A 25,211-nucleotide genomic window follows, 5' to 3' on the forward strand; every position below is an offset into this window, starting at 1 on the left:
AAATTTTTTTTTCTCTGATCATTACTGAGAATGATCTTTCACCGCTTGTACTGCTTATATTGGAAGGGTTAAATAAATTCTCAGAATTATGTTTAAATTAGGGAATGTTGCAATAATATTATTTTCCTGAACAAATTACCACATGGATACTGGAGAAATAATACTTTCTTTACTTACAAAAGTCTTAAATTTTAATACTTCAGTTCTGCTAGGTTTAAATCTTGTTAGTAACATTTTAATTCCTCTATTGAAGAGTCACTATCATGAAAAATTGTTTTGAGTTTTATCCCTCAGATCTTTTTTTAATATTGCTAATTAAAGAATCGCATGCAACAAAGAAAATATTAACTTTAAAATGTTCTTTGCCACTGAATCTTATTTCAGGCTCTGGAATTTCATCATGAAATAGTTTTCGTATTTTCAGGCATTTTTTATCATTAGTATATGCAATATCTTTAACTTTTTCTGCTCCTTTTTCTAAATTGTCAAAATCGACTCTAACAGTTTGTATGAAATCTATCAATGAATCATATATTAAAACTGCTGTACTTAGGGATTCGTCTTTTTGTTGAAGAGTCTTGCTTGAAGCATCTATTCTCTCTAAAATCTTTTCCCATATAGTGAGTAACAGTACATACTCAAAGGTATCAAGTTTTTTATGTAAATCGGCAGCTTGGGACCTTGTTGATGGTTTTTCATCTTTGTTTGAGGAAAAATGACGTAAACAATGTTTAATTTCTTCATAATTTTCCTTTAAGGATTTCACAGCATCGGAATGAGCAAACCACCTGGTGTCATAAATAGATTTAATACTCAAGTGTTTTCTCTTACAAAAGTTTTGTAATGTATTCCACCTATGTGAAGAACTTGAAAAAAATACCTACAATTCCTGAACGATATTGAAAAAAGTGGTCATTTCCATGCAACTTTTGACAGCAGCATTTCCAATTAAAATTAATGAATGATTTACGCATGGTATAAAATGGGCAGAAAAAATATGTTGTTTCATTCTGGATTGGAGTCCCTTATATTTACTTGACATATTAAAAGCATTATCATAACTTCGTCCCCGACAGTTAGTGATGTCTAAATCTAAAAAAAAAGGGGATAGTACACCCGTTTCGGTACCGCGACGACCTGCTCGCTAGGTCAAGTGCTTTACGTTAGAACAGTTTCACGAGGACCAATACCGCACACCCTCTGTCCCTACGCAGACTGATCCAAGTGGCAACCCCCCCTACACTGACCGCAGCCAGTGATGCTTGACTTCGGTGATCTGCTGGGAACCGTGTCCTAACGATCAGTCCACTGTGGGACCAATAGCAATTTAGTTTAAACCATGAACGCATGATAGAACTTATATACGAATTAAGGCCTCACATACCTTTTAATAGGTAAAAAATGAGAGAAAACGAGCAATTTTCAATCATCTGCCAATTTTATAATAATTATTCTAAAAATACCAAATTTTGAAATATGACACTATACATAGTCTACATTTTGAAAACAATGCAAAAATGTTTTTTCAAAAATTAAGAAATTTCTTAATTAATTGAAATTTTAATTCAATAAAATTTTTCTGTTTTTATTTGCGCGCAAGCTTCTGGAAAAAGTTTACATAATATTTGCTTGATTTTTTTTGTGAGTATAGAAATATATGGTAAAACTAAAATGACGAAGAATGAACAAATAATTTTACTTTTTTCTCTATGCAAAAATTTTTTTAAAATTTATTAAAAAATTTTAACAAAAAAAATTGCTATTTCATTTTTTTAAATGTCAATACATTAATCCCACCTTCAAATGGCTTCGTTAATTTATAGAAACAGGTATTTGAGACCTGCTGTAAAAATTTTGTGCAATTCTAATCAATAGTTTTCGAGATATTGTGCGCGCAAGGTGTAAAAATAGCATTTTGAGATAAATGAGTTTAAACACAAAACAGGACATATTTTATTAAAGAAAATGTATGACTTATTTTTTCGATAACTTTTGATCTAATGTGAATTTTTTTATGCTTTTTTTTCCAAATTTTCAGAAAGATCCATAGAATAGAATAAAATATTATTAAAAAAATCGATTTTTTTGAAGTATTAAAAGGTATGTGAGGCCTTAAAATATGCAAAAAAAAAAATATATATAGAATTTTTTTTATTCTTTACTCATTCATGCTTCGTGGTGCCCCTTTACCTCAGGTGCCATACGCACCTGCTCAGTTTGCTTCATGGTTAATCCGGCCCTGTGCACAAAGAACAAGCAGTTATAAACAAGTAAAAAGAGGCCAAATTGGAACTGCTAAAAAGCCTTTTTAACAAGACAGCTCTAAGTAACTAAAACAAATTTTCACTTCAAACTCATCAGAATTACTTAATGTCATTAATAACTTATGAAGTATTGCTCAGGAATTATATTATTTATTTCTCTTATTAAAAATAAATTTATCTGTTTGAAAATATCGCCTCGCAGAAGAAGTTGTAGTTATCAGCTAACCGGATATAGCGCAGGTCATGAGATCGAGATTGTTGTTTACATTTATATTGAAAACACCATCCATTTATTATTTTGGAATAAAAAAACTTTCTTTCATCTTTTTAAAAATAATTTTAAAGTAAGTTTTATTTACATCTTTTGAAGGAAGAAAGGAGAAACTCTTAAGTCACATAGTTTTCGCTAGATGGCAGTATCATATGAAATAGTCTTTCTCGTTTTAAATTAATCATCCCTTATCAAACCCAAAGTGGTGTCTCTTTCCCGACTTATCTTTAATCTTTACAAATTGATTTTCTTCATGGCCAGTGATGGAATCGTCCAGTAATCCGCTACAGTTATGATAAAACGAAACTGAAATTTTGTGTCTTTTTGAGATTTAGAAAGTAGGTAATGTATTAAAAGAGCAAAAAAGTTTTAAAATATGTATTACCTTAACTCAGAATGTATAAATTAAATAGAGATTATATATATATTAATACAATTAAGTATAAGTGAATTTTTTAGTAATCATTCCTCTCGAAACGTCTAAAATATGAACATAAAAACTATTCGCTTAGATATGAAAGAAATAATCAAAGCATGAAATGCTGTTTAGTAAATAAAACTTATAGGAAATCTGAGAAATTACAACAGTGCGTTTATATTCATCCAAGGAAAAAAATACTGATGAATAATATATCTAGCTGTAAATCCCTCTTTAATAAATCTTTCATCGAATTAAAATTGGGTTAGTTAAGTAAGCTGAGGATATAATTATTTAGTTGTATGTGCTTGTTCTTTTCATAACTCAATCCTCATAAGGTTATATTTCTTCAGGTCCCCAATTTTTTTTCTCCATTAGACTTATTTCACTATGTCACCATTTGGGGATATTTCCACATGAGAAGGGGAAGCAGGGATCCAATTCTTAAAGGGGACAAAATTAAAAGCCACAATATATCTTTAACATAAAAAAATATTATATCAACAAAAATACGAGTATTAATTATATTTATCTCTGTCTTGTTTTTAACTTTTAACAAATATATATCAATAGTGGAAATTTTGTTTACTGGTCTGAAATATTGTTGGGGGGGGGGGGGGGTTTNGGGGGGGGGGGGGAGCTTTTAGAGACTTTTAATTATTGCGTGGGATGTATACCGACTTTCATCCATGCCAAGGATGCCCATGAGGGGAAGATTTCCATATTGTGATCTGCAGCTAAATAATAGCCAGGTCATGACAGCTTCTGGGTAGAAGCCTATGAGAAATTTTAAAAAATTCACAGAAAGGGACCGACTGGGGATATTTCTGTATCATGATCTGTTCCTCCAACTGCAATCGCAACAGCGGCAAACAAATTTTAAAGAAAAGAAACATATAGAGGTTGCCCAGGGGTCAGTAGGTGTTATATTCTTAAAGAGTTGGTTCAAGTTTCTGATGGTTACTATGTTTAGTTTTTATAAGTACCCTGCAGTAACTATTCCTATAAGGTTAAAGGATTCATCCTTGTTTGAAAAAATATTTATTAAGGTTGAAATAAATGATGCTTTTATTACATTTGTATGCCTGTAAATCAACCATTTTTTAGAAATGTCAATTTTCAATAATCAACAAATAATTCTGTATGTTTATTCTAAGGGTTGCACAACCTTTTTGAGTGAATGGCCAATTGCACAGCAGGTTGAATAACAAAGGGGGTCGCACACATATTAAGGCATGTTTACGACAAGTAACAAAAATTGAAAAGCACTCATTTTTTTTATCAGTAAGCCTGGAATTTATTATTTATTAATATTTTCAGAAAATTAAATACTTTAAATTTTTAAAAATACTTTTTATTATTAAAATTAATTTAAAACTGAGAAAGACTGATACCGTGAACTCTGGATCACTTGAATCTGATAGGACTGACGAAAAACTTCGACATGTGGGAAGTTCGACTTACCGTTAGTTTCGGTTTTGGACTTTCAAAATCAGGGTTGGGTTTTTGACATGAAAAAGTGGTTTTTGACATGACAAGGGTATAATACTGGTTTAAACCGTCAAAAACCCGTCAAAAATGTCAAAAACTAAAGTTTGCCAAAAAAATATATATAAACTTCAAAACTACCAACAGTTGCCATGCATTATATTGAAATTTAATTATACTATGGGTAATCAGCAGGTTTTAAAATATTTTTTAATTAAAATTAAGGTAAAATAACAGATTTAAAATCTCAGAAATTTATATTCAAATGCATGTGCAGAAAAATTTTGCACAAAATTTTTTTAAATATTTATATTTTGAAAAAAAATTTTTTTTTTTTTGATACTTAAGAAAATTAAAAGTTTATTACTATGCATTTTTGACATATAAGGAACATATAACTAATATTTATAAGGAACTTACAAGTTATGTTGTATAAATACAAACTTGATATAAGATACAAGTGTATAAAAATTTTTTTTTAATGTTATACCGAATATCTTTATTATCCAGTATGTTAATTTGAATTTAAAAGTAGTTATATTTGTGAATAATGATAAATATAATTCATATTGTTTATTATATTTATTTATAATTATTACACTTATCATTTTAAAACAATTTTTATCTCTTAATTTTTTTTTCTCCACTTGTATTAAGAATACAAATAATGCATATCTTGAAAGCAAGAAGTAATTATTCAACAGCTGAATATTTAGATATTCAACAAAACTATATAGTATTCAGCAAAATGAAATTCACAAGTATTTGGATAAACTAAATTTTCAGCATAGTAAATGAATAGGCTGAATATACTGTAAATCGACACTAACTACTCTGTGTATTTAACAGAAAGCACTTAAATTTGTATTGTCTTATGTTAAAAAGATTATTAAGAAGATTTAAAAGAATATTAAAAAGATTTTTCTTTAAAAGATGTCTAATGTACAAAACTGCTAATGTTTATCTTTAAAAATGTCTAATTTTTAGTATAATCTATACTATACACTAAATTTGGTTATAAATAAATTTCTTAATAATATCACTGCAGATTTTCAATAACACATGAAAATGAATACATAATATTACAAAAGATGTGAGCTTTCAAAAGTACAAGATTTTGGTTACTATTCAAAATATAAGTGTTTCTTCAAAATTTTAAATTTATTTTTTCTAGAACATATTTAGAAACACTATCCTTTAAAAAATATATAAATTTTATGTATTAATTAAATTTCACATATGAATATAGGTTTTTGACATTTTCGACATTTTTGACAGTGAGGTTTTTGACGTGACGGTTTAAACCATGGTTTAAACTGTCAAAAACTGTCACATGTCAAAAACCTGCCAACCCTGTTCAAAATATTATCGGATGAATTAATTAATGCTTATTAATTACAAATCTTCTAAATGCTTACAATATTTAAGAAAAAGCTATAAAGTATAATATAATAACTTACTTTATTATTTGTACTACATTTTACGTTTTTTTGAAGTAATCTGTTACTTTACGTTGAAGTAATCCCTTTTGAGTCTCTAGAAACAGTGAATCTTCAATTTTCTGCAGGTGCACAAACATAGAATTATCAATACCTTCTCGACTCTCTAGAAACTTTTGAAGAACTTCAAGAGATGCACGCGCTTCAAGTATATTTGGGACTATTGTTTCTGAACCTTCTTCCTCAGCAGCACTGTCATAATTTTCTTCTGTGATCTGTATAAATTCTTAGTCGGAAATATCACCACAAACAGCAATGTTTTCATCGAAGTTTATGAAATCGGAGTTCTCAATTACTTCCTCATCTTGAAGCTCTTCTATCACAGGTTCACTCTGTGTTTCTTTAAAAAACCCTCACTTCCGGAAACAGTTTCTTATTGTCATTTCGCTTACATCATTAGTCCAAGCACTGGAAAGTAGCCTCATGGCTTCAAGTACATCAACTTTGAAAGAAATATTGTTTTCAATATCGTTTATCATTTTTCTGACAAGCCTTTTACGATAAGACTAATGGAAGCACTTTATGATACCCTGGTCCATCGGCTGCGACTTTGATGTTTTGTTTGGCGGGTGAAACTGCAAGTTTACTGCTTTCAAATTAGGTAGATCACTATGCGCTGTGCATTTATCCATAAAGAGTATCACTTTTCTTTTTTTAGCGAAGAATTTACGATCCAATTTTCTTACATAGTCTTCAAATAAAACTGATGTAATCCAAGACTTTTTGTTAGACTTGCAATCCAAGGGATGCGTTTTTACATTCTTGAAACATCGGGGATTTCATTATTTTCCGATAACAAGCAAGGGCAATTTCTCTGTCCCAGACGCATTTCCTCCAACTAGAGCAGTCAAACGTTCCTTGCTCATTTTACCCCCTGAGCAGTTTTCATCCTTAAACATCATAGTCTTATTTGGAAGACATTTAAAAAATAAACCCATTTCATCAATATTGAAAAGATCATTTTCACTGTATCCTTGAAGTAAATTTGGTAACGTTTTATTTAACCACTGTTCACATACTTCAAGAGGGACAGCTTTAGCTTCTCCATGAAGAGTGCGAAAGACAATATTGTGTCTGCTCTTGAATTTTTCTAGCCACCCAGCACTAGCGTGAAAATTGTCTATTTTTAACAGTTTAGCAAAATCTATCGCTTTCTCACGTAGCAAAACACCACTTATGGGAGTAGCATTTTCTCGATTTCTGTACTGCTGAAACCATTTCAGAGGAGCTGATTCCACCTGGGGAAAGGCACACATCTTCATTCTTTTAGACAGTGGGTTCATAGATTCATATCGTTTAAGGATATTTTCTCTTTTAATATCGTAGAAAGGGTATTCGGGAGAATTCCATACTTCAACGCTATATCTTTCTTCTTCATGTTTGGATTTCTGTCTACATCATTAATAAGATTAATTTTATCTTCAAGTTGAGAGTTTTTAATTTTCGCTTCGACATCTTTAGAGGTAAACACTTCTTCCATACAATCTCTAACAGCAAATCATAAGCATAAAGCTTGTTCAGACCAGATTACTCATTCCCCACACGGGCCACAGGTGTTACTAATCCCTCTCTCACTCTGACTAAACTTGTTCTGACCAGTTGAGTGTATTGTGTGTAGTCTATTGTGTGTGTGTTGCAAAGGAATGACAAGATATCTGCTCCTAGGTTTTTTTTCTTGCTTTAAAAGACCCAGTAATCTTTTTAAAAAAAAATCTAGTTAAAGGGAGTAAAATTCGAGTAATCGAGAATAATTAACTTGAAATTGAAGATTAAAGGGTCGGGACCTCATTAAAAGAATCAAGTTATTGTAATATTCGAGTTATTGTACTTTGAGTTATAGCGAATTGACTGTACTTTTTTTATAAAAAGGAATTTCCCTTTTTTTTAAAAACTGATATATTCAAAAAAATTTAAAAACTGAATAAAAGAAATGTATTTTCTTTCTTTCTTTCTTTATTTTTTTTGCAAGAAAGAAAATCTTCACAGAATGAAAGTATGAAAAATAAACCAATCAATAGATTTTGATGAGTAATATAAATTCAAATTAAATATTTAATTAAAGAAAATTTTTAGGGTTTAAACAAAAACCAAAGATTAAAATAAAACTGTTATAGTGAAAATAAAATTGAATATTTATTTGGTATTATACTTCAGTTATTATTTCTATTTCTTGAATTATTAAAGGTTTCATGAATTTTTAATATGAAATGTTTTCCTTTTATTTATTTTTTTTTCTGAAAAAATCACCCAAGTTACAAAAACTTAAAAAAATTTTTTTACGAACAGTGAGCTGCTTAAAAATCCACGTTTCCGATACTTCTCGAATGCAATTACATTGTATTAAAATATCGAGATTCTGTATCACATTGTATTAAAAAATTGGAATACCTGGCTGTGTCGAAAAAAATAATTGTATTGACAATGAAATAAGACACAAAATTGCATCAAAATTTAAATGTAAGTTTAAAAACTCGCATAACATAATAACGTTTGTGAATTGTAGTTGGAAAAAATGAGATCATCAAAATCACATGGTAAAACGTTTCAATTATTGCATTAAAAAAATCGTAATTGCTTAAATTACGATGAAATCAGCATGAGTAAAGCATTTCGATGAGTAATAAATTAAATGCCTTATCAAGACAGGCCCTCATACTCCTGCTACATAAAAATCTGATCACAGGGGTTTGTCTAGGTTTTTTTGAGAGGTACCTATTTCATGAAAATTTAGGCATAATTTGTGAAAATTGAAAGTTACATAAAAAAATCAACACAAAAATAGGGTAATGTAAGTAAATATTTTCAAAAATATTTAAATATTTTAATAGTATTTTGTGAAACTACTGCTTTCCCTAAAGTTGAACGGGTGAAAGTACCGCTAAACGGTTGGAAATTCGCCCTGGACAGACCCCTGGATCATTAGATCAAATGTAATTGAGTGGTTTTCGCTTAAATTTTGCCTACTGTTTATTTAATCAAAATAATATATTCCTTTAAAATATGTGGAAAAAATTAATTTTTGTCTGTTTACTGTTATCTTTTTGTAACCTATTTATTTTTCGCTTCTTGCGCATACGCAATTCAGATCTTTGTATGCAATTTTGAGAGTGTTAAAAATTTTGTTCTTATGACACAGAAGACGTCATTTTTTTACTTATATTAAATTTTTTAAAATTCCCATTCCATTTATTTTTTTCTCCGTAATTTTAAAACAAATTATTGAATTGTAAAATATTGGTTCAAGAAATATTCACTATGTTTTACTAAAAAAGAAATTTTTGTTATGCTTTCTTTGAGGCAAATAACTTTAGAATCTTTAATTTTAATCCATAGGATCTCCATTTCAATCTTTTTCAATGATGTACTACAGTACAGTGAATTGAATCCAAACTTTATCCCTGACCCAGTATCAGTATTCTAGGTGTACCCTGGAATTCCGGGTTTTTCTTATTTCTCTAGGAGCAGGGCATGTGGTTTTCTTCGTGGAATTCCGCATTTCTTGTAACCATTAATTCGCGGATTTCCTTGAATCAAAACTTATTCAACAAAATTTTCATCTCAATCTAAAATTTAAATTTATAAACAATTGCTAATTGGCGTCAACGAGACGTTTTCATACACTCCTCTGCAATTTTACATTTTATTTATTACTTTTTATTTTTTTTGGTTTGTTGGATATTCATCGTTTTTAATATTTGAAACTTTGTCAGAATCTGCTAATATAGTGATTCATTATTCCCTCGACTTTAACATCAAACGCCGATTTACGCATTTACCCGATTTAAAAATCGTACCTCTCGTTTCGTTTTCACTGGATTTAAAAATCCAATATCGCAATTTGTATTTAAAAATTTTTGAAATTAATATCGCGATCGTATTCACTCGAATTTAAAATCCAGCGACTCCAGTCGTATTCGCGGGATCTAAAAATCTTGCATCGTGATTCGTATTTACGCATTTCAAAAATCCAATATTGGGATTTGTAATATTGCGTTCCCAAGTCCACTATCACGATTTGTATTTTCATGTTCTTAAAATACAATAGCGTGATTCATATTCATAAAATTTTTAAATCCAATGTTGTGATTCTTGTTAGAACTAAATTTTTCTTAAAAACTTAAATGATTTGCTATAAAAGTGTGATATACTTCAGTGGTAAATAATGTAATTATAAATCTTAGCTCAAAAAATTATATAAATTGATGTCTATGTATCGAGTTTTTGCTTATAAAATTTTCAAGGTCCCTGGCTCTTTATAGCACATGAACTATCAACTCAAGAGGAAAAATATTTTTACGTTGGAGAGAAAGAGAATGAGTTCAAACTAAGGAAATTTCAGCGTTTGGAACTTCGTTTATCCATCATTTTCTATTCTTTAAATCAGGGATGGGCAAACTTTTTGGGTCGTGGGCCAAAAATCTAGAAAAAAAAGTTTGGTGGGCCGAGTAAAAACTTCCGAAATAAAATAAAGTCAATTCATCATTGAGTGCACGTCACTCCACATCAACTTTGCGTTTTTTAGTTGCCATTTTGGGATAAAAAATGTTTACAAATAACTCAAAAAGGCAGTAGCCATGACATTGTATGTGTGCAACTTTTCCATACGCCGTAAATTATGTTAGAACTCGTGCCGGCAGAAAAATCCGTTTGTTGGAACTTAAAACGCGTAGTCAGCCTCATGTGAAGTACAATTCACCTATATTAGATTTCATATGTCTGCTCCTCGAGAAAGACAAATACTAGTTGGAGCTAATCTACAGTTATTCTATAAAGAACTTTTGCTGTTAACATTTTACCAGTTAAAGCTGTTTGTGCTAACTATTTTAATTAATTTATGTTTTGTAGAACAAAAATAGAGAAAGTAAAAAGTTAAAATTCTGTCCGCGGGCCGGATAAAATCTTCCGGCGGGCCACAGTTGGCCCGCGGGCCGTAGTTTCCCCATCCCTGCTTTAAATTATGAATGAATTTGAAACAGAATTTGCAGATATTTTGCTACTTTATAGTATCCTTTTAAACTTTTGTTATAACTTTTAAAAATCTTGACCATTACTATTTTTGATGATTTTTTTTTATTCTTTAGGTGGAGTGTCTGAATATAAGAACAAGCAATCATTAACCATACAGGAAGTAAAGAAAGAAAAATTCAAAACGATGCCTTCTGATGATTCGACGTCAAATTCAGGCACTAATGATCGCTTACAAGAAAGTACCACTTCAGGTGGTCTTCAGGTACAAAGTAAAATTATGTGTATGTTTTGTACAGACCTTAGAGGCATGTTTGTGTAGATGTTTATAAGATATCTATTATATAGCATCAATAATATGCAGCAACACTGATATAACATTCAGTCTAATTTTCTGTAAAGTTATAGTTTTGAAAGAATATCTTAAATATTGTAATGTGTTATTACTATCTATTTATTACGTTCTGAAAAATTTAATATAAAATTATGTTTTAGATTTTTTTAAAATAAAATATCAGCAAATATGCTCTTACAATCTTACTCGTCAATTACCATACTACTAATCTCATAGCGTTTTTAAAATGTGCTTATTTTTGATTTTCGTTTTTTAAAAGCTTTTAATGATGCTTTTTTTATTCATTGTTTTTATAAAGTGCTTAATTTTCCCTTTTCGAAAATGATATATTTTTTCTTTACTGTGTCGATTTTCGCCACTTATTATGCAAACGCGTGCTTTTCACATTGTTCTTATTCAACGTTTTCACAGTTCATTCTACCACAATTCATTTCGGCCTATTATCGATCCATAGTGTATGCAAGCGGCCATTATTTTACATGTTTTATAAGTTCTTGTGGTGAGATTCTTGCACTCTCATGTGTAACTCAGCTGCATTTTGCTAGATATTCTCAATTTCAGGCCCATTTTCCTCCCTCTGATATTGAATTGAAATATCTTTCGATCTTTTTATGGTGACTTATATAATCAAGAAAAGAGTTCTTTGTCAGAAAGTAGTTATTTTATCATGATCACGTAAAGTCTTTGAAATTCATTTCGCATTTTGTTAAGATATATAGTGCTTAAAAATATTTTTTAAGTGCTTAAAAAGTACTTGAAAGGCACTTATTTTTTGTTAAACCTGAATTTTAAAATTCTGTCAGCTTCCAAAAAACTTTTTTTTTAAAACTAGTAACAAAAAAAAATGTAGCTAAATAAATTTTACGTTTGAGGCTAGATGCAAAAATTTGCAAGTCAAAAGAATATCGCATTTTAAAAATCTATTTCAAAGATCATGTTGAAATTCCTCGTGCTAATAACTAATGAGAAAGCGATTTAGAATGAAATTGCTTTGAATTGAGTGAGTCTACTCAGAATGGTATGTCATTATGCTATTGTACGATTAAAAAAACGTGGAGGATAATTTGTGGCAATAAGTGCTGAATAAAAAATCAGCTAGACGACTTGAATTTACACCGATATGGTCGTGAATAGAGTTCCATATAAAAATGCAATTACTCAAATTCGAAATTCGTCTATCGTTACAGTCGCATATATAAAAGATCAGGTTTTTAAAAGTTAGTTGGAAATTTCTAACAATAATTGCTGGATAAAGCATTAAAAATTTTGACAAATTTAGAATGAAAGTAATCATGTTAAAAAGTGATTATTTAAATGCGTGAGTCAAAATTTTACAAGTAATAATTTTCTATTAAAAATATTGGGATTTCAAAAACTATGTAGCAATGCATCATGGTAACTGCAAAAAACAAAAAGAACTACAAGCTTTTAAAATTATTGCTAAATCTTCACGCCTGAAGAGCATTAAAAAAAGATAGCACCTTTTGAAATCTGTGTGGCAATCAAGTTAATGAATTTGAAAGAACCATACAAAAATTTGTTTACAATAGAAGCCGGCAAATGTTTTGAATAATTTTTGGCACTTAACTTAGACATCTCTGTTGTCTTAGGGTAAATATCCTAAATTCATAATTTTTCCGCTTACCCTGAGCAGCTCAGACTGTGAATCTTATACTGTATTTGCATGCCTGTCAAGTCTCCTGTATTTTACGACTATCTCCTGTTTACCCGTATATTCTGAAATTTTTCCGTATTTGTTGAAGAAATTTGAAAAATAAAATTGATGATAAAATATCCGCTGATGGCAAAAATACTTCTCTTATTCCTCAACAGATGGTGCGTTCTAATGAGGTGAACCAGGTTCAAATCCCAACGGCGGTCGGTCGACATGAATTCCGCACCCGGCTCGCACCGACCGCAGTGTCGACGTAAAATATCCTTGCTGGTGGAATCAAGAGTCCCCTTACCGTCAGGCTGACCGTGGGAGTTCTTCGTGGTTTTCCATTCCACGTGACGCAAATGCGAGTTAGTTCCATTCCATGAAAGCAAATCTCTCCCAATACTCGATCCAGGAGTTTCCTCGTCCTCTAGAGTAGGTTTAAAAGGACGAGGCTACGAAGTCGAACACCGGTTGTCGTAAACACCGAATCGGGTCGGCCGTTCGACGACGGTCATAAAATAAAATAATTATAAATATTGGTTTTAAAAAAATCTTGTTTAGATTAAGATTTATATTGCTGAATGTAAAGTGCTTCTTTCATTTGTATTTCTCTTTACATGAAAATGTTATTTTATTTCAGTATTCATTGATTGGTGGCCACAATATTTGGGAATGGCTCTTTCTTGTGATTGGAACTTGGAATGTTGCTATTCTTCAGGCTTCATCTGGTGTGGCTCTTGCACAGTGTGAACTACATCATACGCTCTTGTCTGCAGAATTCTCTACAGAAGTCATTGTTATTCTGGTTTCTGGTGAGCATTTTATCCTCTTAGGTTTATATCTAATTAGAATTCCCAGCTAATATCATTAGGTAATATATCATCGAGCAGCGGAACTTCCTTACATTTTATAGATAATGAGCCCTTTCTAAGATTACAATTCTACGCTCCATATTTGTGTAATGAAATTAACAATTACGAAAAAAAGATTATTTTATTGTGTCTAAATTTAAAAAAAAACTGCTTCCCTCCCCCCCATAGAGAACTATTACTGACTGATGGGAAGGTTCTTAGTTTAAAATATCATAGTATATTAAATAATAAAAATTTCAGAAAAACAATGAAGCAGAATAGAAAAAAAAATGTTAAATGAGAGAGGAATAATTTGCAGGTAAACAATTTATTCTAATTTTAAAACAATTCGAATTTTAAAGTTAAAATTACAAATTCAAATTCTTGATTGCCAGTTGGTAATGTTTGGATGATCGACATTAACTATTAATTTCAAAATGTCCTTATTCTATATTAAAAAAAAACCTATGATAGTTTCTATCATGTATTAATATTTAAAGCACTGAAAATCTAAAATTACTTTTTCTGCAAAATACTAAAGTGGATTTTAAAATATTTGGTTTGAAATATCAAGATTTATCTTTATCTTGGAATAAAAATACTGAAATTCATTATTTCTCTTAATTTTTAAGAGTGTCCAGTTATTATATATATATATATTGGGCCGGGCAAGGTTAACTCAGCCTTTCATCCTTTCAGTGGGTCGATAAATGAGTACCGAGCATGCTTGGGAACTAAACACCGGGGGTTCCGTGCAAAGTTGGCAAGTTTCTGCCAAGGTGGTTAAAACTGGCATAGCAGAAACCCTTTTCTGCCACATTTGTGACAGAAACTGGCAGAAATTCAGAAAATGGCATAAAAGTAAGTATTGACATATAATGGATAATTCATAGAAAAGACAATTAAAAGTTAAATGAAGTACAATTTATTTACAAAATTATCACCGTTCAAAATCAAATATTACATTGTTTGCACTCTGCAGTAATCTGTAACAAAAGACAAGTTTTGATGCAGTTTCTAAACCTAAACAATTTCTTAATTTGCTATGCACGAACGAGAAATTTGAGAAGCTTCTCTCAAGTCCAGCAGAACTAGCAGGTATTTGCCATCAAGGAACAAGCAAGATTTGTGAAACTGTCATCTATTGCATATTTTTTAAAACTGAATCACCATGTAGCAGCTGGGGTAGTTGTCAAAACTTGACTGGAAAAATAAGATTCAGGAAATGGGGCCGATTTGTTTTGCAAAGCTATGACATAAGGTACAAAATCTGGGTTAAAATTGGCGAGTAAAATTCTGGCACTTTCTTCTTGAACACATGATAATTTCAATCCCAAATACTTTGGATGCAGCATATAAGCTAGCAAATGATAATAAGTAACTGCCTGTTTAAATCTGTATGTCACTTCTTTTTCATAAACAGCCATAAGATTCTCTTCCTTTGTTAGATTAATCAAAATATCACAAGCATTTGCAATTGAACAGTTCTCCTTCTGAACTAAATCAAGGGCAATAGCGATGGGTTTTATCTGTAGCAGCAGGTGTATGACTTCTTTGTTGATCATCTGATTATTTATGACCTGAACAATTCCTTTGTCATTGATATCATGTTCTTCAAGTATCTGAAAATAATATTGCTGATTTTTTACAAATGATTCTAAGCAATCCACCTGACTATTCCACCGTGTATTACAAGGTAGATGTGGTTTCACAGCATTCGAATACTCCTTAAGTCATGCTCCAGTCCTAATTCTAATAAATTATGTCTTGAAAAGAAAAAAACTATTTGAAAATATTTCTATTCAGTTATGTTAAGAGTTAAATGATAATAATTACTGAATTTCAAAGTTTAATATAATAAACAAATATCTAGTATTTATATTTATATTTATTATTAAATTACTTTATTCTTTATTTTATATAACCAACCAACCTTTATTTTATATAATGAACCAAGGTCAAGAAAANCTCAATCTCTCTCTCTCTCTCTCTCTCTCTCTATATATATATATATATATATATACAGTATATATATGTATGATTGAAGGATTCATTGTTAGGAATTCAAGCATGTTATGAAATTTAATCAACCATCAAGTCATGGTGATGAATTCTGAGATCATACACTAGCGTATCATGGCATCTCTTTTATTTGATCTTAAAAATGATCCATTCTAATATGTCACCAAAATTTTAAATGGTATTTTTGTTTCTAGACATCCTAATTTAAGGTATATTTTTTAAGGAGGTTTTGAATTAGGTTTTGTTTTGTTTAATTTTGTTTTGTTATTGAGGTTTTAATTTAGTATTGGTATGATTAACTAATTGATAGTGTAACAAGTTATTGATGCAACAGTGATCTTTACAAATTTTTCAGTACTCTTTTAATAAAGTTTAACTGGTTAAAATGTTCTGTTTTAAACAAAGTTATTCTTAAGTAAAACTAGTTATTATTATTTTGCCTTAATCATTCTTAAGTTGAGCAATGTTTTAAAATTATTGTGTTCTAGTGATTGCTCTTGGATTTGCTGTGTATGGAGTTCATGAGGAGCACCAATATGATATGTTTCTCCACATTGTTTTTGCCACCATTGCTGATTTTTTTAGTTACTTTGCTGCTGAGAAAAAATGTCACTCTTGTTTAAAACTTGTAAGTATGCTCTAGATTTCTTTGAGGATTCATTTTGTGGGAGATCATCAACCTTCATCTCTGAAAAGATATCCCACCGTAGAATCATGTTAACGTGTCTTATATACTAGTAAATTGTATTTTAGTAGTGGTAGATAGATTCACTACAGTACTCCCCTACCAGAATTATGTCTGTGACAGAATTCAATGAACGGATACCACTAGTCGATTCATTGCTGTTCTGCGAGAAGCCGGGAGAACTGTATTGAGATCAACGTACTTTTTGAGTGCTTATACTGAGAGCTGTATTGAGTTCACGGTCGTGGTCGCTCTCGTGTCGCCTTCGGTAGTCGAGTGTACTGCTGTACAGGATCGTGACTAAAAAGCAGCAGCGTGAGGAGGACAACGTCGCAGTCACAAGTAGCAAGTCAACTGTTCAATGTGGACCATCCATCGAAGTAGGCATGTTCAGATCGAAGTTACTGTCGAGGTAGACACATTAACTCAATTCTACGATGAGGTGCCTTTTCGTAAACGAAGGTCTACGTTGTCGATAACAACTCTCCCCACAGTTTCAATAAATTCTCATATGAAAATCTTTACTTCATTTTGTTTATATTTATTAATTTTTGAAAATTAATTAAGGTGTTCTGTAAAAAAAACATTTCTTCAAACATAAAGAAAATGATGCGTCCTCTTTAAAATTATCTCAATTAAAATGTTTTTAATCATTTAGAATTTATGAGATTGCTCTTGTGAGATAGTCAGTGTATTTATTGCCAGAAATTTTTGTCCAAATGATAGTTTCATCAAAACATGCTAATTTGTTCATTTATTGTTTACGTATATTGCTGTAACATAACTGCATTGTTTTAAATTTCATAACGTAATAAATCACGTAATAACATATATGTTTATTTCACGTAATAAATAAACGTACCTTGAGTCAATGAAAATGATGTTTAATAAATCACTTTTGTAATAATTTTTTTATGTTTTAGGTTTCATTTTATGTTGCAGTTTTATTGACTGTTACAAATAGTTTTGTTGCTTATAAAGCTACTCATGCTTCAGACTGGACAGAATTTAAAATAATTGGTGCTTCTGAATCTCTTGCTGGTCAGTATAGTTCTTTTTTTTCTCTTAGCTCAGAAGTTAATCATGGATATACAATTTTTAATAAATGAATCAGGAGCAGCTTAGAAATGAATGTTAGTTCTTCAAATCAAATGAGAAATTCTCAGGCATGCTGAAATGTCGAGAAAACAAACATTTCATAAAAAAACTCCTCATAATTGATATTTTGATTTAAATCTCTATGTTGTCCAAAGCATTATGTGAAAGAAATTTTGATTTAATGAAAGCAATAAATTTTATTCGACAAGCAATTTAAGCTTTTGAAATACTCGAGATTAACGATAGAGCGTATGAGAAAACATTATAAAGGTAACTTTTAAATCTCAAAATTTGAATGTTTGAATTTTAGTGACAGCACTAAGTTAAAATGTTTGCCGTGGAAGAAGTGGATCCATAGCAAAGTAATTCTGAAATCTTAAAATCAGATTAATAGATAACAATAATTCATTGACACATGATAAACAAGTCTGATCTGAATATATTTGGAATCGAAATATTGGAAAATCGGCTGCGTCATTGCTTTTTAGAGAGAAGATCTCTGCAATTTTTTTTAACATTTTCATGTCTCTCATAGACATCCATGGAATATGTTTTAATAAACGCATGGGCAATTCCTGAGAGTATTCGGGCGGCACTGAATAGTTAGAAAACTTTAGCCATTCTGCTAAAGCTGAAACAGGGTTGCCATCCCACAGTGAAAACCTCGAAAATACAAGGAATTAAAAAAATTATCTAAAATAACAAGGAATTTTGAATTTTTCTTTATAAACTGGGAAAATACGTAGAATTTTTATTTCTTATTTTCTTCTTTTACAAAATGTTGATCTCTACGGATTTTTTAAAGATACTTCAGCTATACTATGTATACTATTTCATTTGCTTTGTTATTATTTTTTTTAATGTATGTTGAACTGTTTTTCCAGCAATTAAAACTAGTATATTAGTCATCCTAATATAGCTCACACAATTTGCGCAATGATTGTTGTGTTTCCTCTTAATATAGTGGGTATAATATGTGTGCATTGATCTTCATATTTGATTGGTAACCCTGTGAAAGAGGCCTTATGAATTCAATTTGTATGCATAAAAGAAGGAGATTAAAACATTTTAAATATTTCTTTAATGGAATAACCTCTAAAAGACTGGAATCCAAGACTAACGCTCAGAGGTTTAAACTGTCTTTAAACAAATTACCTTTTCTACTATTTGATTTCTGAATTTTCTATTCTAAATATTGCAAGAATTATGAGTATGAACTACAAAACTCTAATATGAATATTCCAAGTTTTGAAAAGATTTAGATCTTAGTTTTATAACGAATCATTTGAAACATTTCATTTGTTATTACTAAATTTATTACTATTACTAAGTTAACTAATTACTGAGGTTTTGGTTCAACTGAAACTTTTATTTGATTTTGAAATCTTATTTTATACGGATTTATATAAATATTTCTGTCTAATGTTTGCATTTTGAATTTAGTAAGTTTTAAATTGGTTAAGTAAGTTTGTAAGTCTAATTTGGATCATGGAACAAGTTTCATAAAATTTATTCTTATATTTATTAACTGTTAAGTAATTCTACTAAACATTCCATTTGTGACCTATTCTTTCTGTTATTGATTTGTTTGTAATATTTGTTGTTAGAAATTTGAGCAGACAACCGCAATATTGAATCTTTTCAATGATTTGGAACATTCTAATCTGTTTTAAAGTATGTATTAATAAAGTAAATGCAACTGAATAATTGTATAATTTATTGTTAGGGAGAAGAAAAGGGAGCTTTGTCTGTAGTAATTATACGTAACATAATGATATTATTTTATTTTATGACCAGCATTTTTTTTTGATGAAACAAACTCTCTTTTGTATTAGATGGAGTGGAAAGCTACCAAAATATTTCGAACAGCAACCGATGATCCGTCTACGACCATCCTCCACTCCTGGGATTTTGAACCTGGGTCACCTCATTTGACGCTCTATGTTAATGATTACAAAAATACTGCTTACACTTAAGCCACAATTTTCTGTTGAGCTTACCATCAACAACATCAACGACCTACAAATATGGTATGTGGAGCCAAGAAGGCTCAATAGAGCGTTTGCCTTCTAATGAGGCGGACTGGTTTCGAATCCCAGTCGAAACAAATTCCTCATCCTACTTGCACCGACCACAGTGCTGATGTAAAATATCCTCAGTGGTAGACTGATCATGGGTTAGAGTCCCCTTACCGTCAGACTAAATGTGGGAGGTTCTCGTGATCTTCCTCTCCATGTAACGCAAATGCGGGCTAGCTCCATCAAAAAGTCCTCCATGAATTCAAATTTCTCCCAATACTTGATCCAGGAGTTCCTTTGTCTTCTGGATTGGGTTAAAAATGACAAGGTTATGGAGTTGAGCATTAGAAGTCGTAAACCCATAAAATTGGGTCGGCTATTCGACAACGGTTATAAAATAAAATAAAATATGGTATGTAAGGGCCAGGATAGCCTGGTTGGTAGGCCACTGGGCCCATGTCCGAAAGGGCGTGTGTTGGATCCAAGTCAACCGAACACTCCCCGTGTAGTAAATGGTGACTGATGCACGTTAAATATGTTAAGTCACAAAGTCCTCCATGTTCTCATTACAAATCATACCTCTGGGGGTACTGATCCGAGATTTTTCTTGCCTTCTGGATTGATGCAAAGTTACAGGACTACGGAGTTGTCAGCTGTTCGACGAACAATTCGTTTTACATTAGTAGTATTAAACCCAAAAAATTTGATCAACGACGGTTATTAAACAAAATATGGCATTTTCAAAGCTATCTCAGATCTCTACATTACTTATTTAGGGTAGCTCCACAACTGAGAAATTTTTTTTTTTAAAAATGATAGAGAGATATTGGAGAAACGAATTATTTTTACAAATTCTAATAAAAAATATTTTTGTAAATTAAGTAAAATGTATATTGATATTAAATTTCTGTACAGTGTCGATTGATGACCGCAATGATTGATCAAATCTCCACATCATAATTCCTAAATTTAAAGTGAAATTAAAAGCTTTTCCATAAAATTTTTGTCTTCACTTTTTATATTTTTCTCAGTTGTAACCACCCTGATATTTCAGAAATTGCAATTGCTACAAATTTTTCACTATTTTTATGAGCTTCTTTTGTTTCAATTACGGAAAGCTTTTGCAACTACAGAAAAATTTTGCTTCTTAATTTTTTTTGTGTCTCTTTTTCTCTGGTTGGTTTCTTTTAATTTGTGAATGACCCTTTGTTTGTGTAACTTTGCAATTTAAGAACGAACCAGTTTTTACCAGATGTTCTTTATTAGAGTTATGAAAATCAAAGTATTTTTTTTATACATTGGAATTTAAAAATAAGAAAGAATATCAAGTTAGAACATAAAACTCTGGGATAATCAATAGAATGCCATTATTGCTAGTCACATATTTATAAAGTATTTATTACCTGATGAATCTAGAAATGAAGTTACTAATTTTTCTTCAAGTGATATCACAACTACTAAATTTAATAGCATTTATATTTTCTAGCTATGTATAGAAAACAATGCTGTTTCCTTTCTCTTTTGAAGTTTGATGCTTTATTTGTGGTATGTGTTTTTTAATAGTATCTTTTTTGGTTATTTCTCCTGTAAGTCTAATAAAGGCTTTTATGTCAGATTACAAAAAATTATGATAGAATGTTATAAAATCTTATTCTGATTGAAAATTTTTTTTTTACAAGTGAGATATATAATTAAGTTACATTAAAAATCATTATTTAAATTTATTCAGAGTGCAACCAAAGTTTTAGGCATACATATTTAAATGAATGCATATTTTTTCTTATTATTTTGCTGGAATTGATAGAAAAATTAACCAGTTTCTAAAAAAATAAAACAGAAAAAGATAATATTCACATTTATACCTATTTAAATTGCCACAAAAGTTTAGAAACAGATGACAATATTAGGTCGGAGAAAACAAAATTTTAATAATTGATTGAAAAACCTTGTTTTTTCTTCTTCTTTTTAACCAATTGTCACAGGGATTCTATATCAATTTGATTTTACTTAGCATTACTTTTGCTACTTTGCTTTTACATTTAATTTTACTTTGTTTTTAATGAAATTATTAAAGATTTGTAACTTGCAAAAATATTCTGAAATTACAATGTTACATTATTTTAAGGTTGCACAATGTTAAAATTTATATATATATATTTCATGATTTTGCTACGAAATTTTCTAGACTTGTTTAATTTTTATATCTTCTGTTTGATTTGTAAACTGCAAAAAAAAGTTTTTTGAGAACTGTAGCGGCAACTACACAAAGCCTCCTAACTCACCCCGGTCTGACGTGTTCACATTTTTACACAGTGACTATGAGACTATAAATCCTGGACAAAATTCCATCCTGATAATAGAAAACATACTCCTCCACGTTGGTAACTATGGAGTAGAGGCACTTCTTGACAGAAGGCATCTGTGTCTCGTTCCATTGAAATGTACTGGAATGATTGTGTGTTGGCAATTGTTTAAAGTTTATGACACTTTTGCCATGACGGTCAGAGCATCCAGCTAGTTACAATCTCAGCCAATAACGTATCACCTCCAAGAGTTTTTATTTTTTAGTTAATTATAGGAAGTAAATGGATCAATGTTATTTCTCAGACATAATGCTAATTGCAGTGCAATACTATCCTTCATTTTTTTCATACTAAAACGTTCTCCTTTTTAGGTGATCTGTGCTATATACAGTTTTCCTATATCATTAGATTTTCCTAACATAAGGAACCTTTATTTGCTCATTAGTTTAATCTTCATGTATTCATTCATGAGCTGGTGCTGTGGAAAAGTAACGGTAAGTGAAGTATCTTGCTTTCAGTTGGTTTTTGAACCAGAGCTTATTTGCTTTTTTTCCCAATGTGAATACTGGCGTCCAACTTTTGGACATCCCTGCTAATGTTAAGGAATATGCTCTTATCTGGTTAAAAGTATTTGGACTCCCAGTGGTATGGAACGTCTTGATTAATAGGATGTCGGTCCCCCCCTTTTGCATCGATGACAGCCTTCTGGGAAGACTTTCCACCAGTTTTAAATAGAAATTGACGTCCATCAACATCTGTGTTTGCAGAGAGGATTTGGCTGGCTACGTAATCTGCATTCAAAAGTGTGTTCTATGGCAGTGTTCCTCAACCTTTTTATCACCGTGGACCTGCCAACGTTTGATGATTTTACATCAGCCCGTTTAAACATACCTTCAAAATCAAATACAGTTACACCAAAAAATAAACATAAAGTGATTTACCATTTTTACTAATAGAATGTTAAAGCAATGAGTCACGATCGAGAGATGAGACAAAGTTCTTCATTGGTTCCAATGTAAGTTTCTTGCCTCGTTTTCGTGTTTTATTTATATTTACAGTTGTGGTGATTGTTTTTTTTTTATTAAAACTAATTGAAAGAGAAAATAGATGCGGTGGTTTTCTTTTTCTTTTTTTACTTTTTAAAACATTAAAAAATACTACCTTCGGGAGGCCCCTTTTTTTAAATAAATAAAATTTTAATGGAACACAATTATTTTTAATTTGGATTATAAACCTAGGAATTTAAATTCAGTTTCAATGAAATGGGTGGCCCGGTACAATTTGATCCGCGGGGAACGCTGTCTTAGAACACTTATTTCGTCAAACCACGTCTGTGCAAGCCTCATTGTGTGAATGGCAGAGAAATGGGACAAAATATTGATATAGAGTTGGGAGTGCAGCATGGTTCATGTACATCTCAGAGTTCCAACTGCACAAACTAACGGACTCACACCATTATGCTACCACCGCCATAACAACCGGTTGTTCGGATGCTTTTGAGCAGATAGTGTATGTTGCTTTCCTCTTGTATTGAACATTCTATATACGAGATGTCTCCTAACTTTCTCTCGGTTATAGAAACATGGTTGCAATTGAAAAACAATTTCTAAATTAAGTTAGTTTTCATCGTACAATTGTTTTGGTAAGCTTTTAGAAAAGTTATACCTTCATGCTCTTTATGTACTCTAAAACTTAGTTAAAGAACAAATTCACAAATAATGACCTACGCCATATTTGCACAAAGAAAGAGGAGAAAGAAATCATCTGTTTAAGGGACTGTATCGATGTGGCATTACATCTTGGAACCACTATCAAAACTTACCTTGCTGGGCGTTCATTTTAAACGTATTTTGAATGAATTTGTAGATGCTTTGATACGTTAAGATGAATGTTTTTCTCTTATCATTAGATAAATGAAATATTTGAAATTTAATGTATGAAAAATTAAATTGAAATATCTAAGAATGAAAGATTTTTCAAATGGAGTGAATCGTATATTTATTCATGTTTGGTTAAAATGATCAAAAGCTATTTACATTTATAAATGAATAAGTGAACCATATTGATGGGAATGAAGTAGTATTTAATTCATTTTAATAAGTTTATCAAGAAGGTGTTTTCTATTTCTTATAAATGTGAAAGAAATAACAATTTTAATTCCAATTTATTCTTTTTAATTTCAATAAAACTTTCTCTTAATAATATGAAGCATATATATGAGAGTTTCTCTACCAAAACTAAAATTTATGTTATAAACTAAATGCATTGAAGATCTCAATGAAGTAAAAAATATATTTATTTTGTTACAGATAATTCACAATGACACATTTACTTCACGATGCTGGGGCCAGGATACGCCTTTCTAAATCAATAATAGCTCTAATTTAATACAATGCATACTTTTTCGTCAAGAGCAGACATATCTTGCCAGAAGTAGCTGTTAAATAAGGCTGATGGATTTTATACAGTTACGTTTTAAGAGCCTTTTTAATATTCTGGTTGAAAATTAAATGGGTGGGCTTTTTTTTAAATTGTCTTCTTTAAGGCCGGGATAGCCTGGTCAGCAGGGCACTGGGCCCGTGCTTGATATCTGCCAGCTGAAGACTACCCCTGTAGTAAATGGTGACTGATGCACGCTTAATCTGATGGATCACTAAGTCCTCCATATTCCCATAACAAATCATACCTCTGGGGGTACTGATCTAGGAGTTTCCTTGTCTTCTAGATTGGTTCAAAATTACAAGGCTACGGATGATTTAAAAATGAGGACCATCTTCTTAACAATAAGATTTACAAAGCTAATAAATCAATTTTGCATAAATTATTTTATTTACTTTCCCGGGATAAATATCCCTCCTTCGTAGCCAACGAAAATGTATTTGCCCAAAAACATGCTATATAGTGGAGGTGCTACCTCCACTATACACTAGAACTGGACCATCCCCCATCATGTAACAAACTAATAAAAAAAATTTCAAATAATTCATTCCATTAAGCATTTCTCTGGAAAAATTTTGATTAAATCTAATTACTATCTCATTTTTATTGAATGATTTTCAACTTTTTTTTCTTCTAAGGATTCCTCAAATTAAGTTCTAAGTATATTTCATATTGGACATAAATTTTAAATTATTCAGTTTAACTATTACTTATTTAAAAATAGCATTTTGTAATAAAGCTAGCTGGCATTCAAAATTATTTGAAAACAGATAGGTTTGTTCTTTTGACTAGTTATTAGCTTTTTTCTACAATAAATAAATAAGTAAGTAATAATAATAAATAAATGGGTTAGATGTCTTCAAGTAAAAATGTTT

The 25,211-nt window shown here is 30.7% G+C and overlaps 1 protein-coding gene across 5 annotated transcripts in view; it reads left to right on the top strand.

The window, feature by feature from the left end:
* Window positions 1-2,734: 2,734 nt before the first annotated feature.
* LOC107447796 (uncharacterized) overlaps window positions 2,735-25,211 on the top strand; it is a 32,023-nt gene continuing 9,546 nt past the window's right edge. For 2 of the 5 annotated variants that reach the window (XM_016062814.3, XM_016062816.3), the window contains exons 1-7: window positions 2,735-2,873; window positions 11,022-11,170; window positions 13,561-13,732; window positions 16,282-16,421; window positions 17,402-17,519; window positions 21,081-21,139; window positions 22,269-22,391. In XM_016062814.3, coding sequence (XP_015918300.1) covers window positions 11,093-11,170; window positions 13,561-13,732; window positions 16,282-16,421; window positions 17,402-17,519; window positions 21,081-21,139; window positions 22,269-22,391 — 690 coding nt within the window. In that variant the 5' untranslated portion in view covers window positions 2,735-2,873; window positions 11,022-11,092. Of the gene's footprint in view, window positions 2,878-11,021; window positions 11,171-13,560; window positions 13,733-14,466; window positions 14,633-16,281; window positions 16,422-17,401; window positions 17,520-21,080; window positions 21,140-22,268; window positions 22,392-25,211 lie in introns of those variants that run through there. The other 3 variants (XM_016062815.3, XM_071179344.1, XM_071179345.1) reach the window with 2 other exon arrangements.

The sequence above is a fragment of the Parasteatoda tepidariorum genome, chromosome 4 (genome assembly GCF_043381705.1).
Source record: "Parasteatoda tepidariorum isolate YZ-2023 chromosome 4, CAS_Ptep_4.0, whole genome shotgun sequence".
Lineage (NCBI taxonomy): Eukaryota > Metazoa > Arthropoda > Arachnida > Araneae > Theridiidae > Parasteatoda > Parasteatoda tepidariorum.